We start from the raw sequence: 12,736 nt of genomic DNA, 5'->3' as shown, positions 1-12,736 counted from the left end.
CATGGCCTCGGCGGGCGGTGGCTCGTCCACGGCTGCCATCGTCGTCTCCGCGAGCGGTAGCGAGCAGCTCCTGAGACGAGCTCGACCCCCGGCGACGTGCTGCGCGCCCGCGCCGCGCAGGCCTCCGCGCCCCCTCATGAAAGTCCCCATGACGGTCCTCGCCGCTTACGCCCTGATCGCCCGCTCACTCCTGGAGGATGCGGAGGCGGGGGTCGGCGCAGAGCTTCTCGTCGAGGTCCTGGAACTTCTTGAGCGCGGTCTCCTCGTGGGACGCGAGGCGCTGCTCGAGGATCTGTATCCGGAACATGGCCTCGGAGCAGAAGCGCTCGAAGTCCTCCTCGGCGCTGGGGTCGTTGTCGCGCTGGTTGCGCTGGAACGTGGCCTGCTTCTTCGCGAGCTTCGCGTTCTCGTCGTTGAGGCGCGTCATGATGATGTTCGCGCGCTCGATGAGGCGCTCCTTGAGGGACTTGAGGCAGGAGTCGCGGGCGCGCTGGGCCTCCTCGTAGCTAATGGCGTTGAGGTCGTTGACGTTCTGGAGGAAGGGCGTGAGGTAGTCGACCTGGAGCCGGTCGATCGCGTCCTGGCTCTCGACGGCGGCCTGCTCCGTCTTCTCCTCGACGCGGCGCTCGCGCGCCGTCTCGAAGATGGGCCGGTCGACGACGACACTGGTTTCCTCGCGGCGGCGCAGCTTGAGGAGCTCGAGCATCTCGAGCTGCGACCGCCGGACCTCCGTGAGGCAGTCGCGCTCCGCGGCGAGCACGAGCTGCATGGACTCGGCGTCGCCGTCGCCGCCGCCGCCCGCCGCGGCGCCGCCGCCGCGGGCGTCGCCGCCGGACGCGGCCTGCGCGCCGGACGCGGACGCGGCGTTCGCGCCCGCGTGCCGCTCCTTCGTGTGCACGCGCGTGGAACGCGTGATGCGGAGGTCGTCGTAGTGGAACTGCGTGCGGATGCGGCCCTCCTGGACGTAGAACGTGCGCTTCTGCACGTCCTCGTCGGCCTTGCGGGCGGCGTTGCGCACGAACTTTTGCGTCATCTTCTGGACGATGAGCTCGCCGGCCGACTCGCCGCCGGGTAAGGTGTACTGGGGCTTGTTCGACCCCGTGACGCGGTCCTGCTTCACGGACACGGACCGGTAGACGAGCTGGTCCGGCCGCCCCTCGAAGCGCTCGATGATCTTGTGGCCGATGTCGTCCTCGCGGCACACCAAACCGTCCTGGCGCGCGGTCACGTAGAAGTAGAGCTCGCGGCGCCGGCCCGTGTACTCGACGAGCTGGCGCAGGCTGAAGACGCGGCCGGGCAGGAACTCCTCGATGAGCTTGCCCTCCAACGGGAAGCGCACGCGGTGGCTGAGCTTGTCGCGGCGATTCAGGAACGTCTCGCGGCACTCTTTCACGACGGTCCGCGCGGCGTCCTTGTAGATCAACAGGCGCACGGTCATGCCCTGGTCGTGGTGGTTCTCCGCGAAGAGCTCGAGCTTGGCCTTGTGGTACAGCGTCGTCCGCTGGCCGTCGGGCGGGTATCGCAAGGCGAAGTCGCCGCGGCTCACCGCGAGCTTCGCGACCCAGCTCGGCGGGATGTCGAGCAGGTTGCCGTCGTCCTCGTCGCCGTCGAGGGACGCCGCGCCCCCCAAACCGTCCATGCCGTCCGCGTTCTCCGTGTACATGTCGTCCTCCGCGCGCGCGCCAGAGCCGCCCGCCTGGCTCGCGGGGTCGATGAAGACGTACTCCCACAGATCCGAGTTCACCAGGTCGAAATCTAAATCGCCGACGGGCACGTCCGTGCCCTGCATGTTGACCCAGTAGTTCTTCGCGTTCCAAACCGCTTCGACGCCGCGGTACGGCGCGGCCTCGGGCGAGAACGCGCGGCCCGTCGTCGGCTCGACGTAGACCGTGGACTGGACGTCGCGCTTGAAGCCCCGGATCATGACCCAGGCGTGGAGCTGCTTCGGCGGCTCGGGCGCCTCCGCGCGGGGCTTCGCGGCCGCGTCGGCCTCGAGGTCGTCGTCGTTCGCGGCCGCGGCCTTGGCCTCGGCGGCCTTGCGCTCCGCCTCCTGCTGGGCGACGTAGCGGCTCGTCGGCACGCCCCGCGGCTTCGCCTCGTAGGTCGGCGGCGCGCCGTCGCCCACCTCCTTGGCCTTGGCCTCCTGCGCGACGGCGGCCTTCGCCGCCTCCTCGGCCTCGCGCTCCAAGATGGGCACGATCGTGTCGCTCTGGTCCCGGAGGCAGATCCAGGACGGGGCATACCCATAGACGACGTAGGCGTCGTAGCCCGCGCCCAGGAGGTAGGAGCAGAGGAGCACCGCGAAGTCGAAGCAGTCGCCGACCTTCCAGTCGAGGACCTGCGTCGGCGACGGCAGCACTTCCGGGTACTCGTTGGGCGACTCGAGGGGCTCGTAGTGGAGGTAGTTGGCCACGAAGTGGGCCAGCGTGCCGAAGTCGTAGATCTCGCGGTACGGCAGCAGCGTCGGCCGCAGCGTCGTGCACACGAACTTGGGCAGCCCCCACTCGTTGCGGGGCATGAGGAAGAGCTCGCGCCGGTCCGGGAAGAGCGCCGTGAACTTCTCGCGGAAGTGGCGCACGTACTCGAGGCACAGCGCCTCCTTCTTGCTGTCGCTCGTGTACGTCGACGGCACCGACGCCGGCGGGCTCCCGTCGCCGTCCTTCGTCAGCGCGCCGACGCGCCGCGCCTTCGTCGACTGGCGGCCGTCGCTCGTGAACGTCACCGCCATGGCCGCCATGGGGCCCGAAGAGAGCCGACGGGCCGACGCGAGGTGTGCGAGGTGTGCCGCCGCCGCCCAGCGCTGCCCCGATAACGATAAAGATACGATGTGACAAAGGTGCCGAACTCAACGTCGGCCGTCGGCGGCCGCGGGGCCGCGGCCGAGGGGGTCCCCGCGGCGCGACCGCGCGCCCCGCCACGCCCCGCCCCGCCCCTCCCCGGGCGGCTACGCGCCCTCCCCGGGCGACGAGAGAGCAACACTCCTCCCCGAGACTCCGCCTCGTCCTACGGTCGCGCGCGTCAGTCCTCGACGGCGCGGTAGCCGAGGTCGTTGTGGCAGGCCTTCTCCTTCTCCGTGCCCACGGATAGGATGTTGCACATGGTGTAGGTGTTGTCGACGATGTTGTGCGCGTGTCTGTCCGCCGTGAGGAGGGACTGCGTCGTGTTCTTGATCGCGACGTGCATGTCTCCCGTGACGCGGAGCAGGCTCCTCGTCGAGTTGCTGAGGAAGTGCATCTGGTCCAGCGCGCTCGACGTCGTCGTCTTCACGCGCTCCATCTCGCCGCTCATGTGCTTGAGCGCCGCGTAGCCGTGGACGCAGAGCCCCGCGAGCGTGACGTTGAGCGTGCAGAGCAGGCAGACGACGAGCAGGAGCAGGAGGTGGAGCCGCCGCGCGTCGTCGCGGGGCTCCTGCTTCCGCGCCGTCGACGCCGTCAGGGGCAGCGACAGCTCCTCGTTCTGGATGCCCGTCGACATCGCGTATTCTATTCTTCAAAAAGGCCGAGGTGCACCATGGGCTGCTGGCAATAGCAGTGCGATCGCCAACATCGGCTCACACGCCTGTGGTAACACACTTCCACGGCGTGTGGCAGCGTCGCGGCGCGCATCGCCCGCGCCGCGCCGCCGCGCATCGCCCGCGCCGCGCCGCCGCCATGGCCACGGCGACGCAAGCGACGATGTCCGCGGGCGCGCTGTCCGGCTTCTGCCAGGTGCTGGCCGAGCAGCCCTTCGACACGATCAAGGTGCGCCTGCAGTCGCGGGCCCTGGCCTTCGACGCCTTCCTCGGCCCGGCGGCGCTCGTCCGCCACACCTACGCCGCCGAGGGCACGCGGGCCTTCTTCCAGGGCGTGACGCCGCGGCTCGCGACCTACAGCGGCGTCAAGGCGTCGCTCTTCGCGCTCTTCGAGGCCTTCCGGGAAAAGACCGGCAGCGTCGCCCTCGCGGGCGCGGCCGCGGGCGGGCTCAACACGGCGATCAGCTGCCCCCAGGACGTGCTCAAGAGCCGGCTCCAGGTCCAGGTCGCCTCCGGGCCGGGCCACTACCTCGGGCCCCTCGCGACGGCGAAGCTGTTGCTCGAGGCGCGCGGCGTCGCGGCGTTCTACGCGGGCTGGCTGCCGCTCGTCTGCCGCGACGTGCCGGGCTACGCGCTCCTCTACAGCGTCTACGTCGCCGGCACGGAGCGGCGCCTGCCGACGGCGCTCGTCGGCGCCGCGTCGGGTTTGGCGTTCTACGTGAGCACGCTGCCCGTGGACCGCGTCAAGACGGTCATGATGACGCAGCCCCTGGACCGGCCGGCCTTTTCCAGCGCCCGCGCGGCGTTCCTGGAGATCTACGCCGCCAACGGCATCCTCGGCTTCTACCGCGGCTGCGGCCCGACGCTCGCGCGGACCGCGTGCGGCCAGGCCGTCGCGCTCTCCGTCTACGACTGGGCGTCGCGGCGGGCGCGGTAATTAATTTTTCGGTCGAGGCTCGTTACGCGGCGCCCTAGAGCTTCGTGATCTGGCAGCCGCCCGCGGGGACCGCGGTGACGCAGATCCGCGTTTTTCGCCCGTTCACCTTCTGCTCGCACGTGCCGCACTGGCCGTTCTCGCAGTTGAACCTGTGAATGGTGTGCGTCGGGGTGCGTGATAGTGCGCGGCCAAGACGCGGCTCGGCGCGCCTGATGGGCGCGCGGGACGCGCGGACGATGTCCTTGAGCCGCTGGCCGGGCATCGCCTGCATGGGCTTGCCGAGGACCTTGACCTCGACGGTCTGCGCGGGAATGGGTGTCACGCACCGCGCCGCCGTTCCCTCCGGCGTCGTCGGCGCTCTCTCGAACCGGCGCGCGCGGCGCGGCGGGACGTCGACTCGACGCGGATCGCCGATGAAGGACGCATCGCGCGCCGTTCCCTCCGGCGTCGGCGTTCTCTCGAACCGGCGCGTGCGGCGCGGCGGGACGTCGCCGTTCTCTCCGGCGTCGTCGGCGTTCTCTCGAACCGGCGCGCGCGGCGCGGCGGGACGTCGACTCGACGCGGCGGCGCGCCTTCTTCTTCGCGACGCCGCCGGCGTCGGGCTTCTTGCCCAGGTCTTCGTTCTTAAAGGCATTGTCGAAGAATCCCATCGACAGCGCCGACGTCGAGCGCGTCGACGGCGCCGCCGCGCGCACGGCCAGCGGCGAGGAGTGCGGCACGAAACCTTGCACCTAAGCGTCGCGAGTGATGGATCGAAGCGGTTGAAAATCGGCAGGAGGGTTGCTGGGGATGGAACGGAGCTGCCGAGGTGGTCGGGTTGCTTACCGAGACGGTGAGAGCCGCGATTAGGAGGGCTTTAATTGCGTCCATGTCAGCTTCTGGCTGACTGAGTGACTCCGGACGTCAACAACAGGTTCCTACCGAGCCGATGTTGAGCCACGCTGCGCCGACGCCAGCAAGGGGTTAACCAGCGCCGCGCCGTGGTCCACGATCGGTCCCTGGGGCCCGCACAAAAACGCGCAGAAAGAATCGCCACCAGCTGCGTCCCAAAGCGCGACCCTCCGGGCGCGCGCGGGCAACCCGGCAGCCGCCGACTCCAACAATATGCTTATATACACCCGCCCTACATCTTCGTGATCGCGCAGCCGCCCTGCGGCACCGACGTGACGCACAGGCGCGTCTTGCGCCCGTTGACTTTTCTCTCGCACGTGCCGCACTTGCCGTTCTCGCAATTGAACCTGCGGCGCGGGCGGCGCTCGGGAGGGGCCGCTCGACGCGGTCGGGACGCGGCGGGCCGCACGAGATGGGCGCGCGGGACGCTCGGACGACGTCCTTGAGCCGCTGGCCGGGCAGGGCCTGCATGGGCTTGCCGAGGACCTTCACCTCGACCGTCTTCTTCTGCGCGCCTCCCGCGGGCTTCGCCGCCCCCATGTCCTCGTTTTTGAACGCGTTGTCGAAGAAGCCCATGCGCAGCGTCGTCGTTCGCTGCGTTGGTCGCGCGGGCGCCGACAGCCGCGACGGCCGCGCGCCAAAGGCGTCGACCTAGGAGCGGAGCGGTGCGGCGCGACGGCGCTGGGCCCGCGCGACCTCGCACGGCGCGCGGCCCGGAGCGCGCGATGAACGCTGGCGTACGCACCGAGGCGTGAAGGGCGGCGACGGCCGCGAGGGCAGAACACAAGCTCCAGCGCAGCATCGTCGATCTGATCCTGACTGGTCTCGCCTCGGAGGCTCTCCAGCGTGAGCCGCGCCGACACGTGCACGGTGGTTTGCGCCTCCTCTCAAACTTTTGCCTTCACCATCCTTCCTGCGCGTCGTCCATTCGGCTGCCCTCCCGCGCCGTCGTCCATCTGCTGCCCATCACCCGACCCGCGCCGTCGTTCATCCCCAAAACCCGCGCCGTCGTCCTTCATACCATGCCCATCCGTCGAAAACCGATCACCAGCAGCTGTACGCCGGCGATCCCCGAAACTCTGGAGGACGCCAAGGGCTGCAAGGTGTACATCGATACCGTGGCGAACCAGTGCTGGCTGACGGCCGAGACGGAGCCCAACGGCAACGTCTGGTCGCAGAAATCTGTGCCGATGACTCTGGCGGCCCGGGGCGTGGGCGCGGAGCTGGGACGCGCTCGTGGGCGACCTCCTCCGCCTCCCGTCCGTGGGGCTCGCCCCGAAAGAGTGCGTCCTCGCGGCGACGCTGGGCTGCCCGTGCTACGTTTGCCCGCTCGTCTCTGGGTCGCACAGGACGTGCCTCGGCGACGGACGGCGGGGGGCCTGGATCGAGCTCGCGAACGCCGTCTGCCTGCGGCACGCGCCGGCGTTCGCCGCGCACGGCGTCTCGCTCGAGGCGGCGGCGGCGACGGACGCCATCTCCGTGGTCCACGTCGAAGAGCAAGAAGGCGTCGCCGACCGGCGGGGACACCGAAACGGAGGCATGGGGGCGCACGATATTCCCTGGGAAGGGACCTGCATCGAGTTCTCCTGGCCGCCGCCGGCGACGGCGATCGTGCGACGCGAGGTGCCCCCGCCCCCGCCGACGACGGCCGCGCGCCTCAAGGGAGTGTTCGGGGGACCAGCGCCGCCGCCGCCGGAGCCGACGTACGTCTGGGAGACGCTGCCGCTCGGTCCGGCGGACGCGCGCTGCGCGCGGGCGCCCGTGCCGCCCGGGACCGCGCCCGGCGCGCGGCTCCAGGTCGCCTTCCCGCACGGGATCCAGCAGGCGCCGAGAGCGCGCGCGAGCCCAAGTGGTTCGCCGACGGGCTATTCGGTCGCCTTCCAGGTGCAGGTGCCGGATCCGCCGCCGACGATGCTTCTCGTGCAGCTCCCGTCGATGGACGACCTGCGGTTCACGCCGCATGACCCGTCGCTGCCGACGATAGAATCCGTCCCCGCGCCGACGCTCCAGGAGCTCGCGGCGGGGACGCGGCTCGCGGCGCCGGCCGCGCCGCAGATGAGCCGCGACGTCGTGGGCCACGTCGTCGGCGTGCCCGGCGCGAACCCCGTCGTCGTCGGGGCATGCGCCGCGCCGCCCGCGGCCCAGGTCGTCGACGTGCAGCCGCCCGAGCAGGAGATGGTCCCCGCCACGACGCTGCAGGTCCCCGCGGGCGCGGGGCCCGGCTCCGTCGTCTCGTACACGCTCCCCGACGGGCGCGCCGTCGCGGTGACCATCCCGCCGAACCTCAAGCCCGGGGACCGCTTCCCCTTCGACCCCCCTCGATGACAAGAACCGAACGAGCGCGAGTTAGAACAGACCCCTAGGCGTGGTGCGAGATCGTCGACAGGTCGACGCCGAGCTCGGCCTGGAGCGGCGCGAGCTTCGAGTCGAGGAGCGCCGCGGCCTTGGCCTCGTCGAGGTGCTCCGCGGCGTTTTCCGGATCATCCAAACCCGCCGCGAGCTCGCAGACGATGTCCCACTGGACCTTGCCGAGCTGGAGCGCGTCGTCGTACTGGACGCCGCCCGGCTGGCGGCCGCCGCCGTAGCAGACCATCGCGTAGCGGCTCCGGAACCGCGACCCGAGCGCCGAGTTCTCGAGCGCGTTCTCGACGGCCTTGGCCTTGCGGAAGTCCGGGTCCCCCGTCCGGTCCATCATCTCGACGTAGTTCTCCAGCGCCATGTCCGCGATCGCGTTCGCGTTTCGCTTGCGTTTTGCCTCGTACTCCGCGAACGCGCCCGCGAAATCCGGGGCCGCCGACCCCGGCGGCGCCTTGGCCTCGAGCAGCGCGCAGAGCACGTCGACGTCCTCGAAGCCGCAGTTCATGCCCTGGCCGAAGAAGGGCACGATCGCGTGCGCCGCGTCGCCGACGAGCGCCAATTTGCCCCCGAACGCCCACGTCTTCGTCCGCACGGTGCCTAAAATGCCCCGCGGGTTCTTCACGAGCTGCTCCGCGGCGCGCTTCGCGCCGCCGAGGTGCGCGAGCGCGTCCCCGTACGCCTCCTCGAGGAACTTCTCCGCGGCCTCGACGCCGCCGTTTTCCAAACTCGCGAACGTCGCGCCGTCGCCCTCGTTGACCATGTAGATCGTCCCCGTGAAGGACCCGTCGAGGTTCGCGAGGGCCATGAGGAAGTGCGTGCCCCGGGGCCAGATGTGGAGGCCGTGCGTCTCCAGGGACGTGCCCTTGGGGAAGAGCATCTCCTTGTAGCCGCTGTCGAGGAGCGCCTCCGTCGCGACGTCGCCGAGCGCCTTCCGCACGCCGCTGCCGCCGCCGTCGCAGGCGAGCACGGGGCCGAGGCACGTCACGTCGAAGGCGCCGTCGCCCTTGTCGAAGGTCAGCGTGACGCCCTCCGGGTCCACGCCGACGAGCCGGTGGCCGAAGCGGATCTCCGCGCCCGCCCGCTCCGCCTCCGAGAGGAGGAACTTGTTGAGCTCGTAGCGCGAGATGCTGTAGTTGAACTCGCTGTCGTCCTTGCCGTAGCGCTGGAACAAGGCCTCGCCGTCCGTCGTGTGGATGACGCGGCCCGTGACCTTGGTGCCGAGTTGTAGGAGCCTCTCGCAGACGTCCGGCGGAAGCGCGCGCAGCGCCCGCAAGCCCCGCACCGTCGCGACGAGGTTGATGGACCGGCCGACGCTCGGGATGGCGCGGATGTCGCCGTAGCGCTCGAAGATGCGCACGTCGTAGCCCTTGCTCCGCAGCACCACCGCGAGCAGGCTGCCGACGAGGCCGGCGCCGACGATGGTGATGGACGTCTCGCCGTCGGCGTAGGGCGCGGGCTTCGAAGCGAAGAGGCCCATGTTTTGTTGCAGGCGGGTGTGCGCGTGTGGTCTGCGCCGGCAGCGCGCGACGGTCGAAGCACCGCTCTGCGCCTGTGCTGGTGGCTTCAAGCAAAAAGCTCGCCGAATATTACCGCAGCATGGCGTCCGTGACCGCGAGCGCGCGCGCGCTGCCGTGCTTCGCCGCCGTCGAGGCGCACGCGACGTCCCTGGGCACGACCGTCGCGTCGCCCGACTTCCCGGCGAAAGCCGACGCCGCCGACGAGCTGCGGCCCTTCCGCGACAAGTTCCTCTTTCCGGCGGCCGACGCCGCCGGGCGGCCGAGCGTCTACCTCTGCGGGAACTCGCTGGGCCTCCAGCCCGCGTCGACGAAGCAAGCCGTGCTCGCGGACCTCGACCGCTGGGCGGCGCTCGGCGTCGAGGGCCACTTCGAGGACGAGCCCGGGAAGCCGAATCCGGGCGTCGCGTGGTGGACGATCGAGGATTTGGCCGAGGCCGAGGCGGCGCGCCTCGTCGGCGCGGAGCCGGGCGAGGTCGTCATCATGAACTCGCTCACCGTGAACCTGCACCTGCTGCTCGGCGCCTTCTACCGGCCGGACGGCGCGCGCGAGGTGATAGTCGTCGAGGACATGGCGTTCCCCTCGGACGAGTACGCGGTCCAGTCCGTCGTGCGGCACCACGGCCGCGACCCGGCGGCGTGCATCGTGCGCGTGCCCCACGGCGCCGACTTCGCCGCGGCGGTCGCGGAGCTCGGGGACCGCTGCTGCGTCGTCCTGGTCGGCGCGCTGCAGTACTACAGCGGCGAATGGTACGACGCGAAGGCGCTGGCCGACGCGGCCCACGGCGCCGGCGCTGTGCTGGGCCTCGACTGCGCCCACGCCGCGGGCAACGTGCCCCTGGCCCTCCACGCCGACGGCGTCGACTTCGCGTGCTGGTGCTCCTACAAGTACCTCAACTCCGGGCCGGGCGCGCTCGCGGGCGCGTTCGTCCACGACAAGCACGACACGCGGGCCCTCGACGGCGCCCTGCGGGGCTGGTGGGGCAACGAGCGGTCGAGCCGCTTCCGCATGGCCCGGGAGCCCGAGTTCCGCGCGGGCGCGCCGGGCCTCCAGCTCAGCAACCCGCCGACGCTGCCCATGGTCGCGCTCAAGGAGGCCTACGCGCTCCACGACGCGGCGACCATGGCGAAGCTCCGGGCCAAGTCCCTCGCGCTCACGGGCTACCTCGAGGTGCTGCTCGCGCAACTGCTCCCGCCGGGGAGCCACGACCAGGTCACGCCGCGCGACCCGGCGCGCCGCGGCGCGCAGCTCTCGCTCCTCTTCGCGCCGCCGACGGACGTCGACGCCGTCTTCGCCGAGCTCCGGAAGCGCAACGTCTTCGTCGACCTGCGCCGGCCCAATGTCATCCGCGTCGCGCCCGCGCCGCTCTACAACGGCTTCGCCGACGTCCGCGCGTTCGTCGACTGCCTCGCCGAGGCCCTCGCGGCCCAGAAGACGTAGCGTGGACTGTAGCAAAACTTGGGGGCGGCGGGGCGCGCGACTTTTGGGCGCCGGCGGCCGCGGGGGCCCTAGGCGCCGCCCTTGGCGTGCCTCGCGAGGAAGTTCGAGGTCTTCGCGAGCTTCAGCGCCGCGAGCTCGCGCTCGAGCTCCGCGTTCTTCGCCTCGGACGCGCTCAGCAGCTTGCGGAGCTCCTCGACCTCGATCTGCGCCTCCATGACCGTCGACGCGCGGCGGTGGTCCTGGCCGAGCGGCTTGGGCTTCGAGCCGCTCGGCGGGCCGCCCTGGTGGATGCGGTTGTGGTTCGCGTTGTCGAGGCGGCGCACCCAGTCGTTGAGGCCGTTGGACAGCTCCTGGCGCAGGTCGTTCTCGCCTTTTAGTAAAACTTCGGGCAGCCACATGATCGACTCCTCGTCGAGCTCCGGGAGCTCCGCGGGCACGAGCTCCTTGAGCGTCTGGAGGAGCAGGGCCACGTTGCCCTGGTCCTTGAGCACGTTCATGAGCGTCGCGCACTGCGTCGCGAAGCTGTCGTTCATGTTCACGGAGTCGCCCTCGTTGATGACGAACATCATCTCCGGCGTCAATACCAACTTCGTCTTCTCGCGCTTGATGCCCGTGCCCTTGATCTTCTTGAAGTGGCCCAGGACGTGCCCAAAGTCGATGTGGAAGAGCCGCCCGTCCGTGCTCAGCATGATGTTGCCGTTGTGCCGGTCCGCGATGCCCAAAACGTACGTCGAGACGCAGCACGCGGCGCACGACGCGCAGAACCGCTCCTGCGCGCCCTGGTACATCTTCGGGTCGTCGTTGTGCTCCACGAGGTAGGAGTTGAGCGTGTTGTTCTGGAAGGCGCCCATGGCGCCCGAGCCCCAGACGGACTGGATCTCCGCGGTCTCCTTGGCGCCGCGGACGACCTCGATCCAGCCGACGTCGACGTCCGTCGCGGCGACGGTGTAGGTGCGGAGCCAGCACTCGTGGCCCGCGTTGAGCCACAGCGCGTCCATCTGGCGCATGGACTGGAGCATGGCCGCGTCCTGGCGCAGGTCGTCGCGCGTCTTGAAGATGGCGAGCTGCTTCGGCTGGCCCGGCCCGTCGCGGACGCCGAACTCCGCGTCGTCGAAGATGAGGAGCATGGGCGCGGCCTTGGAGCTGAGCACGCGGCACTTGTCCGGGCAGATGCGGCCCACGCGCTTGCCCGGCATGCAGGGCAGGTCCATGCCCGCGGGCAACTCGCCGGCCCGCGAGAGGCGCCGGAGCTCGCGCTGCGCGAAGGACGTGCGCTGCGACTTGTCGTCCATGTCCGCCGCCGCCGCCGTGATGTTCCGTAAAATCTTGTCGAGCACGACCTGCTTCTCGAGCTCGGACCGCGCCGACGGGCCGCACGCGCCCAAGTAGGCCGCGAGGACCGCGCCGTGCTTCGCCGCGCACCGGCCGCCCTTGGACATCTCGCTGCGCAGGGCCCAGAAGACGGAGGCGCCGACGTAGGGCGGGTTCATGAGCGCCCGCGCGAGGAGGAACTTGGCCACGGCCTCGGCGCCCTCGGGCCGCTTGAGCGCCTGGACCAATTGCGGCACGTACGTCTCCAGCGTCGCGTCGGGCAGCTGCTCGAGCTTGGCGACGTTCGGCGGCTTCTCGCGCAGCGCCTGGGCCATCTCGTTGGAGCCCAGGGGCCGCTCGAGGTCGAAGGCCGCGCCCAGGCGGGCCCGCGCCTTCGCGAGCTCCGCGGTCTCCTCGGGGAGGAGATTCGCCTCGAGGACGACGCCGACGGTCGGCACGGGCTTCACGGAGTCGCGCAGCGCGAAGACAACGTCCGCCGACGCGATGAGGGGCGCGTCGAGGAGCGCGAGGTAGGACCGCTTGCCCGCGACCTTGAGCACGCAGTCGTCGCGCGTCGCCGTGACCTTGGCCGGCGGCGGCGGCGGCGGCGGCGCCGCGGCCGCGTCGCCGCCGCCGCCCGCGGGGAAGGGCGGCGGCGGCTTGGCGTTGCGCGCCGCGAGCTTCTTGAGCACCTCGTCCAACAGCTCGCCCACGGTCTCGTCGCCCGTGCAGGGCACGCCGATCTTCGTCTCGAACGTCGGCGGCAGCGCGAC

General features: G+C 70.7%; 5 protein-coding genes across 5 annotated transcripts; 2 read left to right on the top strand and 3 right to left on the bottom strand.

The window, feature by feature from the left end:
* Positions 1-202: 202 nt before the first annotated feature.
* On the bottom strand, positions 203-2,632 carry AURANDRAFT_456 (hypothetical protein; the record flags this gene model as incomplete). Its single annotated transcript, XM_009043422.1, has 1 exon — positions 203-2,632. A coding segment is annotated over one exon (2,430 nt), but the record flags the coding sequence as incomplete, so codon positions are not given.
* Positions 2,633-3,674: 1,042 nt separating this feature from the next.
* On the top strand, positions 3,675-4,448 carry AURANDRAFT_33753 (hypothetical protein; the record flags this gene model as incomplete). The annotated part of the gene is made up of 1 exon (XM_009043451.1): positions 3,675-4,448. The coding sequence occupies one exon, from the start codon at positions 3,675-3,677 to the stop codon at positions 4,446-4,448; it is 774 nt and encodes a 257-aa protein (XP_009041699.1).
* A 3,250-nt stretch (positions 4,449-7,698) lies between these two features.
* On the bottom strand, positions 7,699-9,174 carry AURANDRAFT_33807 (hypothetical protein; the record flags this gene model as incomplete). The annotated part of the gene is made up of 1 exon (XM_009043430.1): positions 7,699-9,174. One exon carries the CDS (start codon positions 9,172-9,174, stop codon positions 7,699-7,701), a length of 1,476 nt encoding a protein of 491 aa, XP_009041678.1.
* Positions 9,175-9,293: 119 nt separating this feature from the next.
* AURANDRAFT_33803 (hypothetical protein) lies at positions 9,294-10,652 on the top strand (the record flags this gene model as incomplete). The annotated part of the gene is made up of 1 exon (XM_009043452.1): positions 9,294-10,652. One exon carries the CDS (start codon positions 9,294-9,296, stop codon positions 10,650-10,652), a length of 1,359 nt encoding a protein of 452 aa, XP_009041700.1.
* A 545-nt stretch (positions 10,653-11,197) lies between these two features.
* On the bottom strand, positions 11,198-11,854 carry AURANDRAFT_5081 (hypothetical protein; the record flags this gene model as incomplete). Its single annotated transcript, XM_009043429.1, has 1 exon — positions 11,198-11,854. A coding segment is annotated over one exon (657 nt), but the record flags the coding sequence as incomplete, so codon positions are not given.
* Between the last annotated feature and the right edge of the window lie 882 nt (positions 11,855-12,736).

The sequence above is a fragment of the Aureococcus anophagefferens genome, assembly GCF_000186865.1.
Source record: "Aureococcus anophagefferens unplaced genomic scaffold AURANscaffold_54, whole genome shotgun sequence".
Taxonomy (NCBI): domain Eukaryota; class Pelagophyceae; order Pelagomonadales; family Pelagomonadaceae; genus Aureococcus; species Aureococcus anophagefferens.
Note: the sequence above shows the minus strand (reverse complement) of the source record. Positions and strands in the feature narration are given on the sequence as shown.